The sequence below is a fragment of the Atractosteus spatula genome, chromosome 11 (assembly GCF_055471065.1).
Source record: "Atractosteus spatula isolate fAtrSpa1 chromosome 11, fAtrSpa1.hap1, whole genome shotgun sequence".
Lineage (NCBI taxonomy): Eukaryota > Metazoa > Chordata > Actinopteri > Semionotiformes > Lepisosteidae > Atractosteus > Atractosteus spatula.
The window spans coordinates 15,355,479-15,368,957 of record NC_142716.1 but is presented as its reverse complement, the minus strand read 5'-3'; the positions used below and the strand labels follow the sequence as shown (position 1 = coordinate 15,368,957).

Here is a 13,479-nt window from a genome sequence, read left to right as displayed (position 1 = left end):
TTGGTTGGCGCCTTTAAATACAGAAACCCTCACTTCCGCTGAACTTTAACCTGCTCGCTGAAAAGGAAAAACCGCGGGAGAAAAATTAAAGGGGCAGCACAACATGCAAGGAATTGAAATGTGGAGTGTTGCTCGCGAGTGAAAATGAATTCATTTCGTTCCTTCTTACGCTTATTTAAAATCGCGTCGTTTGAAGCGTAAAATTGGCATAAAATAGGTTGGAAAAATCATGACATACATTTTAGTTAAATAATTTAAATAATTAATCTACATTAAGGTACTGGTGATTTAATATAGAGAAAAATAACTCAGTCATTAAGCATAACGGATTTTAGCATTATCTAAGACTATAGAAGTGCTTGGCTGGGTGAGATTTTTAAAATGTGGTTTATCTCTGTACATCCGGAGTAAAATGTTTTGTTTTTTTTACTTCCATAACTTATTTCTAGTGGTTATTGTAGTTTTATCCTCTCTTTGTAAACGTCTTGTGATTTCTGTTCAGGTAACATACATGTCTAAAGTACACGATTCCCCTGTCTTTGTTGAACTGGATCCAAATGTGCTCCCTATTTAGACTATTAACGATATAAAGTCCGGGTTATGATTTACTAATCCCCGACTGCCTTTCATATGCAACATATTCACACAAATACCCCAACACACTGGGAGCCAAGTAACCTACCAGTATGTCTCTGGAACACCCAGAGGAAACACGGGTAGAACAGGCAAACTCCACACAGATAGCACTCCAGAAACTGAACCCTGGGCCCCAGTGCTGTGAGGTATCTAACCAGTACACTACCTTGCCACCCAGTGGAATCATTTAAAAAGTTATGTTTTATGAAATGATGCAACCTTTTACCTCAAAAGTAACACCCTTAGACTATCAACATACAGTCCCATAATGGAATTTAATATTTTGTCGTGTAATTAAGAACATAAGCATGGCTACAAACAAGAGGAGGCCATTTGTTTATCTAGTCAGTTATTAGTTAATTGATCAAAGGGTTTTACCAATCTGTATCTTGAAGAAAGGCAGGTGCTGAGAGCAACAACAATACTAAGAGGTCCATCTTGTTCTGAATTTTAGAAACACAGATGGGAACACACACTGAACTGTCAGAAAGTTGGGAGCACGATTTGAACCCATGCTTGATTGAGCAATTAAGACCACTCAGCCAACATCAATAAACCATCAATGGGTTCCAAGTTTTCTATACAGCTGAGTAAAAGTGTTTTCTAAAAAAATATACAGTGAAACAACAGAATTGAACAGATTAAAGTGGAGGATCCTCTTCTCTTTTGCCCGAGAACCTCTAAGACATCACCGTCAATTAAGAATCCTGTCTCAAATGTGAAATTCACTTCCATACTTTGTTAAAATGAAATGTGTAAAGAATGAGATCTGATCATTAGGTAAACAGGGTCATGGAAGCACTCTCAGCACAGAACCACCATGAAAGAGTTCTGACTTTTGCAAACCACTAAGTTTCCCTCAGTTTCTGGGGACTGGGCAGGAGCACCTATCTCCTTTGTTCAAAACATCGCAGCTTATAAAAACCCCGACTGCTTTACAGAGCAAAATTCTAGGACACGTAAAATACTTTTGGTGTGGCGAAAAAAAGCATCATACCAAGGTGTATAACAATCATGTTTATTTCATGTGCTGTCCCCACTAAACATGCAAATTCCACGTGATCAGGGGAGTGCTGCTGAGACAATAAAGACAAGCAGGAAGGAGGCAAAACGCACAACATTAATAAAAGCGGCCTTTATTCTGAGACGGGCAGGAGCAGGGCAGGAAGGAGTGTCAGAGGAGAGGAAGTCCAGAGGCACGATGTGGGTGGCGGCCTGGAGGGGTCAGTAGGGGTCACTGAAAGGATAATGAGGGTGTCCTGCATCCCTGGGAACCGGCTTCCCATCAACCTGCCGGCAGAACCCATGACACATGTGAGTTTCATCATCTTAAACAACACAGCAGGAAGACTTCTGCTAGTTTCACCGTTGAGCTACGATTCTTTTTTGTGAACAACTTCCATCTCAAATTCATGATTGCTAACTGGGCTGTTTTTCCCCAAACGCTTGATGAATTCCAGCCATAAACACAGTCAAACTACTGTATTATTCTAAATGTGGCATAAACACAAGTAATCGCAAAGAATAATGTTAAAAACAAACATCACAGGTATAGTGAATACAAATCTACACAAAAAGTTACAAACCTACAGATACACATAAAAGCCAGGAGAGGGCAGCACTTTCATTAATGCTCTTCATAGAAAAAAAATATTTTTTTCTTGTATTTCACATCAAAGGTAAGGACTGACTAGTTCTAAACAATATAGTGTAAGCTGAAATGAAAGTGTCCAGCAGAGTCGAACTGTATTGGAAAAGATGATTACATATTGTACAAGAAATACAGTAAAACACACAGGCATAATGTAAAAAAAAACAATTTATAACTGTTATGAGCTACAGTTTCCATAGAAATGGAATAATTGTTAGGTAAAAAACAGATGCATGTTACAAAAGTAACAGTATTTATTTGTATTTTTATTGAATTCCTTCATTGACACCATCTATCCATCCATTATCAGAAAGTCACTTATTCCTGGTGAGGATCTCAGAAACCCAGAAACAAACCTGGAAACACAGGACTCAGGTCTGGGCTACACCCCGCACAGGACCCCTCTACTGCAGGATTTACACACACTAGCACAATTTAGAGACACCGTTAACCCAGCCAGTTTCTTTCTGAGGAACACAGAGTGCCTTGAGAAACCCCATGTGGGCATGGCACAAACCCCACAAAGAAGACACCTCAGCCTGGAATGGAACCTGGAGTGCTGTCAGGACACTGTGCCACTATCCTTCTTCCAGAGAGAGAATTGAATGCAGATTGAAATACAATTAAAAGTGAAAAGACAACACAAAATACTAGTTATGGGCTAACAAAGCAACAGCAGCCACAAGAAAATAAATTCTAAAGCACAACATTTAAATAACTGGTACAGGTAAACATACCTGTTCTTATGCCCTCTGTTCACAAAACATAACACTATCCGTCCTGCTAAGAACTCTATGATGTTTACTGTAATAAACCACTGCAGTGCAGCTCTTTCCACAACAAAGTAAATTTGCAAAAGACTGTTTCCAAAAGACTGTAGCATTAGAACTACTACTGTGCCAGGGTCTGTCACGGGACGTCCCATGGAGGGGCCACTCACTGTAATGGTGGGAACGATGTAGCGCCAACCCCTGTTCAGCGCTGTTATACTTTTCATTTCCTCTGGTTCGAGAGTGAAGTCAAACACCTGCAGACACACAGGGAGGCCTGTTTTACACCCCATTGAATACACTGGATAATCCGAGGCATGACATTTCCACTACTCTTTTACCATGTTTTATGATTTCAAGAATGGTGGCAACACAACTCGGTGATTATTATTTATTAAGTAAATAATATATAAATAAAATAAGTTCTGCCTTGAATCAGACGGATAAAGAAACCACATAAAAGACTGGTGATTACTGGGTGTTTGCAGAACATAGAACTGGGTTGAAACAAGGTATATGATATGAAGTGGCACCAACTGCCCTGTGGATCACTAGCTACGAACTGGAGTGTGGGCACCTCTAGGCTGAGAACAAGAAAGAAGGTGCCCCAGAGAGGGAAGTGTTCAGTTATTGCTTGGAGCCAGTCCTCACCTGGATGTTTTCTTTTATCCGGGACTCAGTCACGCTTTTGGGAATGGTCACCACACCTCGCTGGGTCTGCCACCTAGGCAGAGGGAGAGAGACGCCTGTAAATAGACCCAGCCTACAGGTAGCACCAAGCTCTCTCCAGTGGGCCAACTCCAAAAAACTGAGACGTACAGCAATCCCTCTTTATAATTCGCTCCTTAAAACTGCTCATAATGTGAAAGATCGCATAACGGAAATTGAATTCCTATATTATAATTCTTATCTGAAGGAACTTTTTTGAGCTCTGGAGAAAAACATTTACACCTTTACCTTAAGACAGCACAGAATGGTATCGCCATATGAAAACATTAACATTCCTGGTTAATTATTCGAGTAACATACTGAAAGGCACTGGCTGATGCACAAACAATAACGTTCCTGCTCTGTTATGGTACAGTTTTGTAGTTACTTTGTTACAGTCATTAGCAAAGACATAAACATTAGGTTCTAGCCTTACTATATGCACTTAACACAAACGAGCCTTTATTATACCATAAAGTTAAAAGGTAATAAAAAAGTAAAAAGTAAATTCTTCGTCCTGGAAGATGGGAGAAAACAAGAATCACGGCAATGCTTTACAAGAGCCCAGCTTGGGACGAGTGAAAATCTGCTATTTATATGAAGAACCGGGGAGGAGTTACTACTTCTCATGGAAAGGAGAACTCGTATAGCGATGGGTTAGTGTATACCCATGCTTCAGCTGCAGAAACTCGACTCAACACAGCGACCCCTGTGACAGGGGAGAGGAGAGGGGAAGCCCGCTGTTCTCCCGCCCAAGTCCAGCAAGAGACGCGGCACCTACCTGAGGATGATCTGAGCAGGGGACTTGTTGTATTTCTGTGCCAGCGCGGCAATGGAAGCCTCCTCCAGCAGCACCGGCTCGTCCGGGTGTTTCCAGGCACGGTCCGGGGAGCCCAGCGGGCTGTACGCCGTCACCACCAGCCCCCGGGCACGGCAGTGCGCCAGGAGCTCCGACTGCGCCAGGTAGGGGTGGCACTCCACCTGTGCGCACCACAGACATAAGAAGAATATACCCGTGTGTGCTGTGTAAAATAAAGAGCATTACTGTAAATACAGCAGGGTGAACTAGGGCAGCTTAAATATATCTGCAACTGTTCGAGTAGGGAACTGTGTCAGCATGCAGCTACAAACAGATAGCCGAGCTGCCTCTCCAGTTTTCAAAAGAACAAATACAGGTTTATTCCATGCTGAAAAGAAAAGAGACACATTTCAGCTGTGGAGCCTTTTTCAGGTGTGAGGGAGAAAAGACCACCTAAGGTGTGTAAACTTCTTGTTCACAGCTCCCTTGACCACCCTCAGCAATCATCCACACCTGGCACTTTCTCCTGCAACAGAACTTGCTGCATCACCTGTAAATATATATCCAATAACACGCCCATTCAAGGCCACTCTGGACAATTCCAGATTACCCAGATGACATCTTGTACCTCCAGCAACCTTATTAACAGCATCTCTTGCAGGAAATGCCCAGCTATCTACGTTGGTAAGACAGGAAGGAGACTGGAGGCCGTTTCAGGGAACATGTTAGGGCTGTGAGGATCAAAGATCTCTCCAAGCCCAAGGTTTCTCATTTCACCTCTAACAGCCAAGATCACACTGATCTCTCCGTCTGTGTCCTTACAGAGGGGTTTCGGAACTCCTATTGCAGAAAGACATCCACAACCAAAATTATCCTGAAACTAGGATCACACCTCCCTCCTTCTCTCAATGAGGCCTTCACAAGTTTGCCTTGGTTTAATATTAAGTGAATTATTGCACAACTGCTGCTGCTCTGCGCTAACAGTGTGCGTTTACCGCCGCGCTCCCCTCCACCCCACCTGTAGCACGGCGGGCTTGACGCTGGCTACGCTGAGCACGTCGTCGATCTGCCGCCGGTTGAAGTTGGAGAGGCCGATGGCCCGCACCAGCCCCTTGCCCACCAGCCGCTCCATGGACGCCCACGTTTCCTTGTAGTCAATGTCGTCATACAGCAGCGAGCCATCCTCCTTCTTCGGGAAGGTCGCCCCGCCTCGCCTGCGGACCAACCGCCGAGACAAAGCGGGGTTAACACACGGAGCTGCTCAGCGCTTCCAACACGCCGAGCAAGCTAGACGCTCCCCCAGAAGAATTTATCTTCCATCCCCCCTAGAGGGCGGCAGGGGTCTGGCCAGCCCCCTGCCCGGCCAGATGCAGGTCTTGCCAGGTCAGGCCATGGCGCTCTGTGAGCAAGCGAAGATGGAGGAGAGGTTCCTGTGTCGCATTTGTTTCAGGTTTGCACTTGATCTCAGACATTAATGACTTAACTGAACCGCTAAAGTGAACAGAAAGTGTTCAAATCAGCTATTTTCCAGGTCTCAATCAGATGCAAGCTGAAAAATCTCTCTAAACCTCACAGGACACACTACTCTAGACTAGAGCTGCCTCTCCAGTTTGCTATACAAGACAGGTTTGCAAAGAAAACCAGCACAGCTCTGATATAATTTCCACCCAAAATAATAAAATTAATAATAGAGTTGTTTGTGTTTCGTATTATATTTATTCCAGAAAACTAAAACTGAAGTAATGCCCCTTTTCACAAACTAAATCAGTAAACCACCAACAAGCTTTTCTCCCTGTCTGTGTGTCTCATGGAGAGCAAGCTGGAGTATGCGAAAAGAAATTCCTAATACAAGAAATTGTATATGGCTAATAAAGTGATCTTATCTTATCTTAATTAGGGCCAAGGATTGTTTAAACCTGAAAAAACTTAATTTCTCGCTCAGGCTCAATCAAATATCTGCACCAGCCAATGGTACAATACATCCTTCAACTCAGTGCACTCATCAGACCCTGAGGGGAAAGGGAACACTTCACCTTGAGCAAACCCTGGAACTGACTGCTGGGAAGGCAATATTTGTAACCCAGGGAAATGGAAAAGCTATATGCCCCTTCCTTGCTCTGTGCAGCCTTAACACCTTGAATAAATGGTCCTTGGAGAAATTTGCCTTTGATTAGCAACTCCAAGACGGACTGCTTAACGAGGGCCCTGCTGTGAGGGCGCACAAACATCGCCTGCTAACTCACAGATCGTGCAGCTGACAGCCCCAGACAGGTCTGGACATGACATGCAAACAAACAAGCGCCTGTGTGACATGATGTGCAGCTCACTCTTCAGTGAGGACTCCCTCATTTTTTATAGCTTCCAAAGGCTTTAGTACAAACTAGGGAACAATTACTAAACATTTTAAACCCTCTGGTGCTTGATTAAGGATCCAAATAGCCGTCTCTGTGCATCATCTAGAAGCAATAATGCGAAGACTGTACGCAACAGCTCCTACACTCCATAGCTTCAATAGTCAAGTAAGTCCACAGCCTGCCACTGGGAATTACTCCATCTGTTTCTCCATTCACCTCCTTCCTCCATGCTCTTGTTCTTGATCAATCAGGGCCTTATACGGTATGTATGCACCTATTTATGTAAGAGCCCTGCTACCCACACAACAGACCCTGAACAAGGAGCATTACACAAACTACAAACTATACTGCTTCTCTTCAGTCCGTAGAAGAGGGACCAGATACCTCCATGGACTTAAAGCAATGTCCTTCATAGACAGGCTAAGAAAACCTACAAGGGAATTTCTGATCCTGGAATCCAAAATCTTCAAGGGCCTTGAAGGGTATTGAATCCAACAGACTTAAAACTGAGAATGCTTTTTTACACAACGCTCTCCAGCCACCTTGTCCAAGATGATACACAGGCTTCCTTCAATAACAGGCTGCATGAGATCCTTGGACCACTTAGTTACTACCAACCAGTTAGATGGCCTTATCACAGATGTAACTTTTCTCATGCTCATTCATGAAACATGCACGCCAGCAAGCCTGATACTAGTATTCAAAACCTTTCGCTAAAATTGAATCAAAAGTACATCACCCTGATAGTCCACCTGAATTTGCGGCTAGTTCGTTCAAGCCTGGAACTGGCAGTTGAGCTAAGCATAATTGCACTGGAGTTTCAGACTATTAGACTGTACACAGCACTCTTTCTGAACAATGTCCGCTGACCCCTGCCTGGAGCTTACTGGAAGGCATATGGCCAGTGGATGAGGTAGAGGTCCAGGTACTCCAGCTGCAGGTCCCGCAGTGTCTTCAGCAGCGCGGGCTCCACATCCTCAGGGTGGTGGCATGTGTTCCACAGCTTGGATGTTACAAACACGTCCTCGCGCCGCAGGCCCTGTTCAGACAGGCATACACTGTACTGTCTTGGCGGCATCATCACAGCACTTTGAGAATTATCGCCTATCCCTTCCCCTTGCAATATATGTAGGTAAAGCCCAGGATCACTTCAGAATGCACGCTATAGAATGTCTAACACAGACTGCTATAGAATGGCCAATACAAAATACAGGCTCTGGAATGGCCGATATACTTTACAGAATACAGGCTCTGGAATGGCTGATATACTGTAGAATGCACACTCTAGAATTGCCAATATACAATGCAAGCTCTAAACTAGCCAATAGAATAGAATGCACACTTTGGACTGCTATTGCTAACCAGAATGGATTGTCTGGTCCAGTTTCAGTTCACCACTGGATCTCACGTAGAAGAAAAAGAGGCTGAAATATGTCTGTTATTTCTGCACTGTTAAGGCATTAAAATGTTCAGCTATAGTTCCAAGCACACAGACAAACAACGGAGGTCATTAAAATCATGTTACTAACAAAAATTACAAACTGATAGAAGGGACAAAGGTAGGAGGCGAATTCTTGTTAATTACTGGTTTCCCCTTGTAACTTGGTTTTAAAGTTCACCTTGTCGGGTTTTAGCATTTCCTGGAGAGCCTCGCCGATCTCGGACTCGTTGCCATAGATGGCAGCACAGTCAATGTGCCGATAGCCAGCCTGAAGGGCCCACTGTACAGCCTGCTTCACCTGCAACACAAAACCAGCAATGGGAGGGGGTACAGAGAGGTCGCTATAACAGCACAATGAATACAGAGAAAGACCTATTTTCTCCAGCTTTTGCAACTAGTAACTGAGTAGAGTGGCTGCATCAGGTGTCAGATACTTTTGAAAGCATTCTCTTTATCCTGGCAGCGACAACATTAAAAGCATCCGGCTCTCACTATGTTGGCAGAGAATGGTTTTCCTTTCCTGCGATTTCCTGGTGTAATTGCAACTGTTGATGACGGAAATACAGGTTTTCCAGGTTCAGTGAACATGAAGCACCAACACAGTCTCAATAAACAGGTACAGAGCTCCCAGTAACAGTAGCGCTTTCTCAACGAGACTAGACAGATCCGGCTGAAGTCTAAATATTTCTTATTACGTATTTCTAGTATTTTTTTTCAGAAAATCCATGCTTACTTGAAAATCCAGGGAAATATTTGTATTGTAGCACAATGACAAAGCAATGCAGAGACTGCTTTGTCATTTCCTGCACTTCAAAAAAAAATCTGATAAAAGAGGGGAGTGGAATATATTGAGTTCCTTGTTTATATATAAACGGTTCCTTGTTTCCCTGTACAGAGCTGAATAAATCTCTGTGCACGTTAACTCTGCTTTGCGTCTTAAAGGAAATAAGGAACTTCCAATCTCTTCTTCTATATTTTCTCTGGTTTGTTTTTAGGGATTTTAAAAATATCCCTGATAATTGTTGTTTAGAGTATATGAGAATGCTCTGCAAGCTCAAAGAAAAAAAACACAGTCAAATTAGAGGGAAAATGTGAAGTGGTAGTGTAATAGTTTCTGAAGAGACCAGGGCTTGTCCATGTGAGAAAAGAGGAAAAAAAGGACAGAAAAGAGCTCTTTGATACGTGGCCCACATCTGCCATTTTAATGAGAGTTTATTGTCTGCACTGTCTCTTATCCAGCACTTCATCTGGTTTCCTTGGTAACGAAACCAAAAGGCCCAGTGCCACTATACAGCCTGGGATGAAAGTGGAAGGGACAGTCTTCAGTGATAAACATATCTCGCCGGAAATTAAAAAAAGGTAAAACAAAAATGACAAACAAATGCAAAGCACACCAAGCAACAGAATAATTACGAACAACAAAAATTCTTCATGGAAATACACTGTTTGAAAATTTGAAAGAGAACAGCAACAAAATTCTAAACCTAATAATGTAACAATGCCACTGTTAAAGAAGGACATGTATTATTGTGGCACCACAACAGTACAATATTTAATTACCATATGTTATTCTTTACAGCTATTGGCAGAAACATCCAATCTTCTTTGTCAGATACAACTGAGAGAAGGTTCATTTAAACAGTTTCACAACAGTATTTCTTCTAAATGACACACCTAGCTTTGCAATACAATTTGCTCTGCCACCAGGCTGTTATTTAACTTCCAAAGCCAAGATAAACAGTTCATAGCTTTTAAAACTGATGTTTCAAAACCTTTCCTTTGCTTCTTGCCACATATGCAAAACTATTTTCAATTTGAGACAAATTTTTTTTGAGACACTAAACCAAGGTCCTATCCATAATCACATGGATATCAAACACCTACAGTAGGTCTCTCTTTTCATAACATGCTATCCCTGGTGTCAGGGATCTAATTCAAATACAGATTGTAAATATTTAATAAAGACATTCCTGATAATAATTATACTCTTCTGTCTAGGTTCAATGTAAACTGCAGAGTACCTATTGAGTGTGATTTCCTGAAAAGGGAACAGTCAGCCTTGAAAGTTCGAAAACACCTGGTACAGACAGTAAGAGAGATGTCGGTGAACACAGTCTCACCTTTCCAGGATCACTCTTCCACGTTCCCAGGCCAATGAGAGGCATCTTCCGCCCCGTGCTGAGAACAGCAAAGTCATTCATGCCTGCACCTGTCTGATGTACCTGGAGAAAAAAAAAATATGGGTGGCCAGCTGTCGACAGCAGCAGAACCTAAACCTGTTCTATCACATCTCCTCAAGCATCATCCAGCAAATCTGGAAGTAAAAGAGCTAAGGCCAATAGGCAGATATTTAAAATGACTTTCAGGTTATTCAATAACAGGTTTCTCAGTTAATTCCCTAGCTGAAACAACTTAAAATGACTTAAATAACTCAAAGAATCCCACTGTAATTACCAGTTGTGTTCAAACAAATTGTAAGTTTTAATATTGATCTGTATATGTGACTCTAAAGGGAAAGTGCCCTGTTGCCATCATAGATTGTATTTATAACTTCTAGCCATCTTTGCAGGTCCTAATGTGAGACCAGAATATCCAGGCCTTTCAGGACACAAGAATGGCTCGCGTTTTCTCCTTTTCCCAATTGTGTGTCTGTAACAGATTGAATATCTTATAATGAGCAGTCTATCTGATGTTTTGTTGGACTTCCAATTTTACTTTTACATACAGTTAGCAGGGCAAGAACAGAAATAGTGGTTGGAAATTTTTGTTGAATCAGATTTGTTTTGATTTTAGAAAAAAAGAAAAATGGTGCACGAAAATCCAAACAGAAGTGGCAAACTCATAAGGCATTAACCATGCTGAGGAAAAAGAAAACTGCATATTCAAATGCAATCCTTATACTACCACACCATTTGTTCCATAATCCTTCACTACTTGTCAACAGGTTCCCAGTTTGCATCACAAAAACAGCTCTTTTCAATAGCTGCATCATGTATTGTTCTGCCAGGTCCACAATTTATTTGTACTCATTTGAATTGCAAACCCTGTTACACCACTCATCGATACCTGCCTTTTGTACTGTTAATTTTTATAGTTAGAAGTTATCATTTTTACAGTGCATTATTTGTTTTGGGGGTAAGTTGAGTTTGATAAGGACATTAGCTAAATCGATCCAACTAATTCCTGCTGATGTAAGAAGATATTTTATTTTGTAATAATTGATTAGTATGGGAAACAGGCACATCAACAGAACTAAATAGTCGACCACACCGGTTTGAGGAAAATGTGTTCAGAAACGGAAAAAAGTCAGTAGAAGAATTCTCATTACGTATTGCACATTAAATCGGCACCCAATGTTCAACGCTCTTCGCTATCTTTAATTATTAGCCTGTGTCACGGGGAGAAACCAGTCATGTGACGGCGCTGGAAACGGACTTCAGAGGGTTAAGTGAAGTGAAATCTGCTGTAGATCAGGCGATTTCCTACAGATACCCACAATGCCGACAGACAGCTGCCGTCAGCACTTCTTCCTTGCTTTCTGAATTGCCTTTTGCAGATTTAAGTGCTGTTTTTTCCACTTGCATAATATTAAAGATATTCTACTGTCGTTTTTTGCGATTATATCTTAAATTGCGAATATGATGTTGGCCATCCGTTACCGTACCCCACGCAAGTACAGTATGTGAATTCTCTTTGCAACCCTGTCATTTTGGCAACATAATTATGCCAACATTTACGCCGAGGAAAATGTTTTAGAATCACCTGTTTCTCGCATAGTTTCTCACTGTCCCAGTTTCACATACATCCTAACTACTTCCAAACTTGGCTGCCTATTTTCTGATCGCATACCTAATATATTCACCCCGATAATGCACACTTACCTTTCGGAAGACTTGTAGTTGGGAATAATTACTCACCGGTCTCTTGACACAAGACTGGACACGTTTCAGGACAGAGCACCAAAATGAGACAAGATGCATTCTCTACTTCTACGCTAAACGCTGTGCTGCAAATGTTAAGACGTAAAGCAATTAGTTTAACCCCAATAAGAAATGTGTCACTCACGAGTTTGCAGGTGCCGTCTGTTAAATAACTGCGGCTCTTCTTCACTACTCAGTGTATTTGAATATGTTACATTTTCCAGAGACCGTCTCCTTTTGTTTGATATTTCCGTTTCCGGGGTTTGAAGTCAGCGTCCTGTTTTCTTTTCTACCCCTAAAAATCCTCGTTTTTTCGCATTCAGCTGCGACAGCTACAGAAAATGGCAAAGCAGCCTTCGTGACAAAAGAAATTACTTTTGCTGGCCGCTTGGTTTATTTCACATAGATGTAAAAAAGCAGGAAAATGTTATGACATGCATATGGTTTCGCATTCCGACGCTGTTTCTTAAACATCAAATTCTACCACTCAAATATTAAACGCATTTTTAACTGTTTTCCATGATGGGTAGTAAACTTTATGATACTTTACCACTGAATAATTAACCGTCAAGTCGCAGCAAAATAGAGAATACTGTTTATGAAACACCTTTGAATAAATCGAGTCTCCAATAGAAACCCGTGTTCACGTTGTTTATTCCACTGGTGAGTTCGCGGAATAAAAACAAGGTTCTTAAATTCATCATTATAATGAGAAATCCGGGATTCAAAATTTAGATAATTTTATTACCATACTAATTAGATGTGGACAGTCACACTGCAACACTTAAACTGAAGATCCCTTGACTGACCTTTCACACACATACTAGTTAAGCACCGTTAATAGCCTAAGGGGGGAAATATCCGTAAAGTCTTTTATGTAATTTACGTAAAACGTAAAGTATTTTATGTAATCTATGCCTGCGATCTGTAAGTGACCCGAGAAATGCACAATGCAGAGAAACTATCATACGAAGTTGTCAATAAAAGTATTAGCAATACTTTTACTGATAAAAAAGAAACATACGATTTTTTTCCCGTTTTTTGCAGAAAGAGCCAGAAGAAATGCTTTGCTCTATCTGTCCTATCGACGTGCTTATTATCTTTGTAAAAACTTGGAAAACTGCAAAGTCATGCTAGAACCACACACAAAGAAGCAGACTGTGAAAAAGAGATGTCAGAGGCCGGTGGAAAGAGGCGGGT

The 13,479-nt window shown here is 41.7% G+C and overlaps 1 protein-coding gene across 3 annotated transcripts; it reads right to left on the bottom strand.

Moving 5' to 3' along the window:
* Positions 1-1,756: 1,756 nt before the first annotated feature.
* Positions 1,757-13,473, bottom strand: akr1a1b (aldo-keto reductase family 1, member A1b (aldehyde reductase)). Of its 3 annotated transcripts, XM_088927142.1 has the most exons (10): positions 13,304-13,446; positions 12,241-12,365; positions 10,480-10,581; positions 8,538-8,657; positions 7,806-7,957; positions 5,583-5,778; positions 4,547-4,746; positions 3,709-3,781; positions 3,228-3,314; positions 1,757-1,926 (listed from the first exon to the last, which is right to left on the bottom strand). In XM_088927142.1, exons 2-10 carry the CDS (start codon positions 12,337-12,339, stop codon positions 1,861-1,863), a joined length of 1,095 nt encoding a protein of 364 aa, XP_088783268.1. In that variant the 5' UTR covers positions 12,340-12,365; positions 13,304-13,446; the 3' UTR covers positions 1,757-1,860. The 3 variants fall into 3 exon arrangements, with proteins under 3 accessions (XP_088783268.1, XP_088783269.1, XP_088783267.1); XM_088927143.1 differs by lacking the exon at positions 12,241-12,365 and having other exon boundaries at positions 12,425-13,473; XM_088927141.1 differs by having other exon boundaries at positions 12,241-13,467.
* Positions 13,474-13,479: the final 6 nt, after the last annotated feature.

What these genes read in the sequence shown, in the direction of transcription:
- akr1a1b (XM_088927141.1), bottom strand. Translation starts at nt 12,339, where the DNA reads ATGCATCTTGTCTCATTTTGGTGCTCTGTCCTGAAACGTGTCCAGTCT. An exon ending in GGAAGAGTGATCCTGGAAAG is followed by an intron (nt 8,658 to 10,479) that starts GTGAGACTGTGT and finishes TTTGTGTTGCAG; the next exon opens with GTGAAGCAGGCTGTACAGTG. An exon ending in AAATGCTAAAACCCGACAAG is followed by an intron (nt 7,958 to 8,537) that starts GTGAACTTTAAA and finishes CTGTCTGAACAG; the next exon opens with GGCCTGCGGCGCGAGGACGT.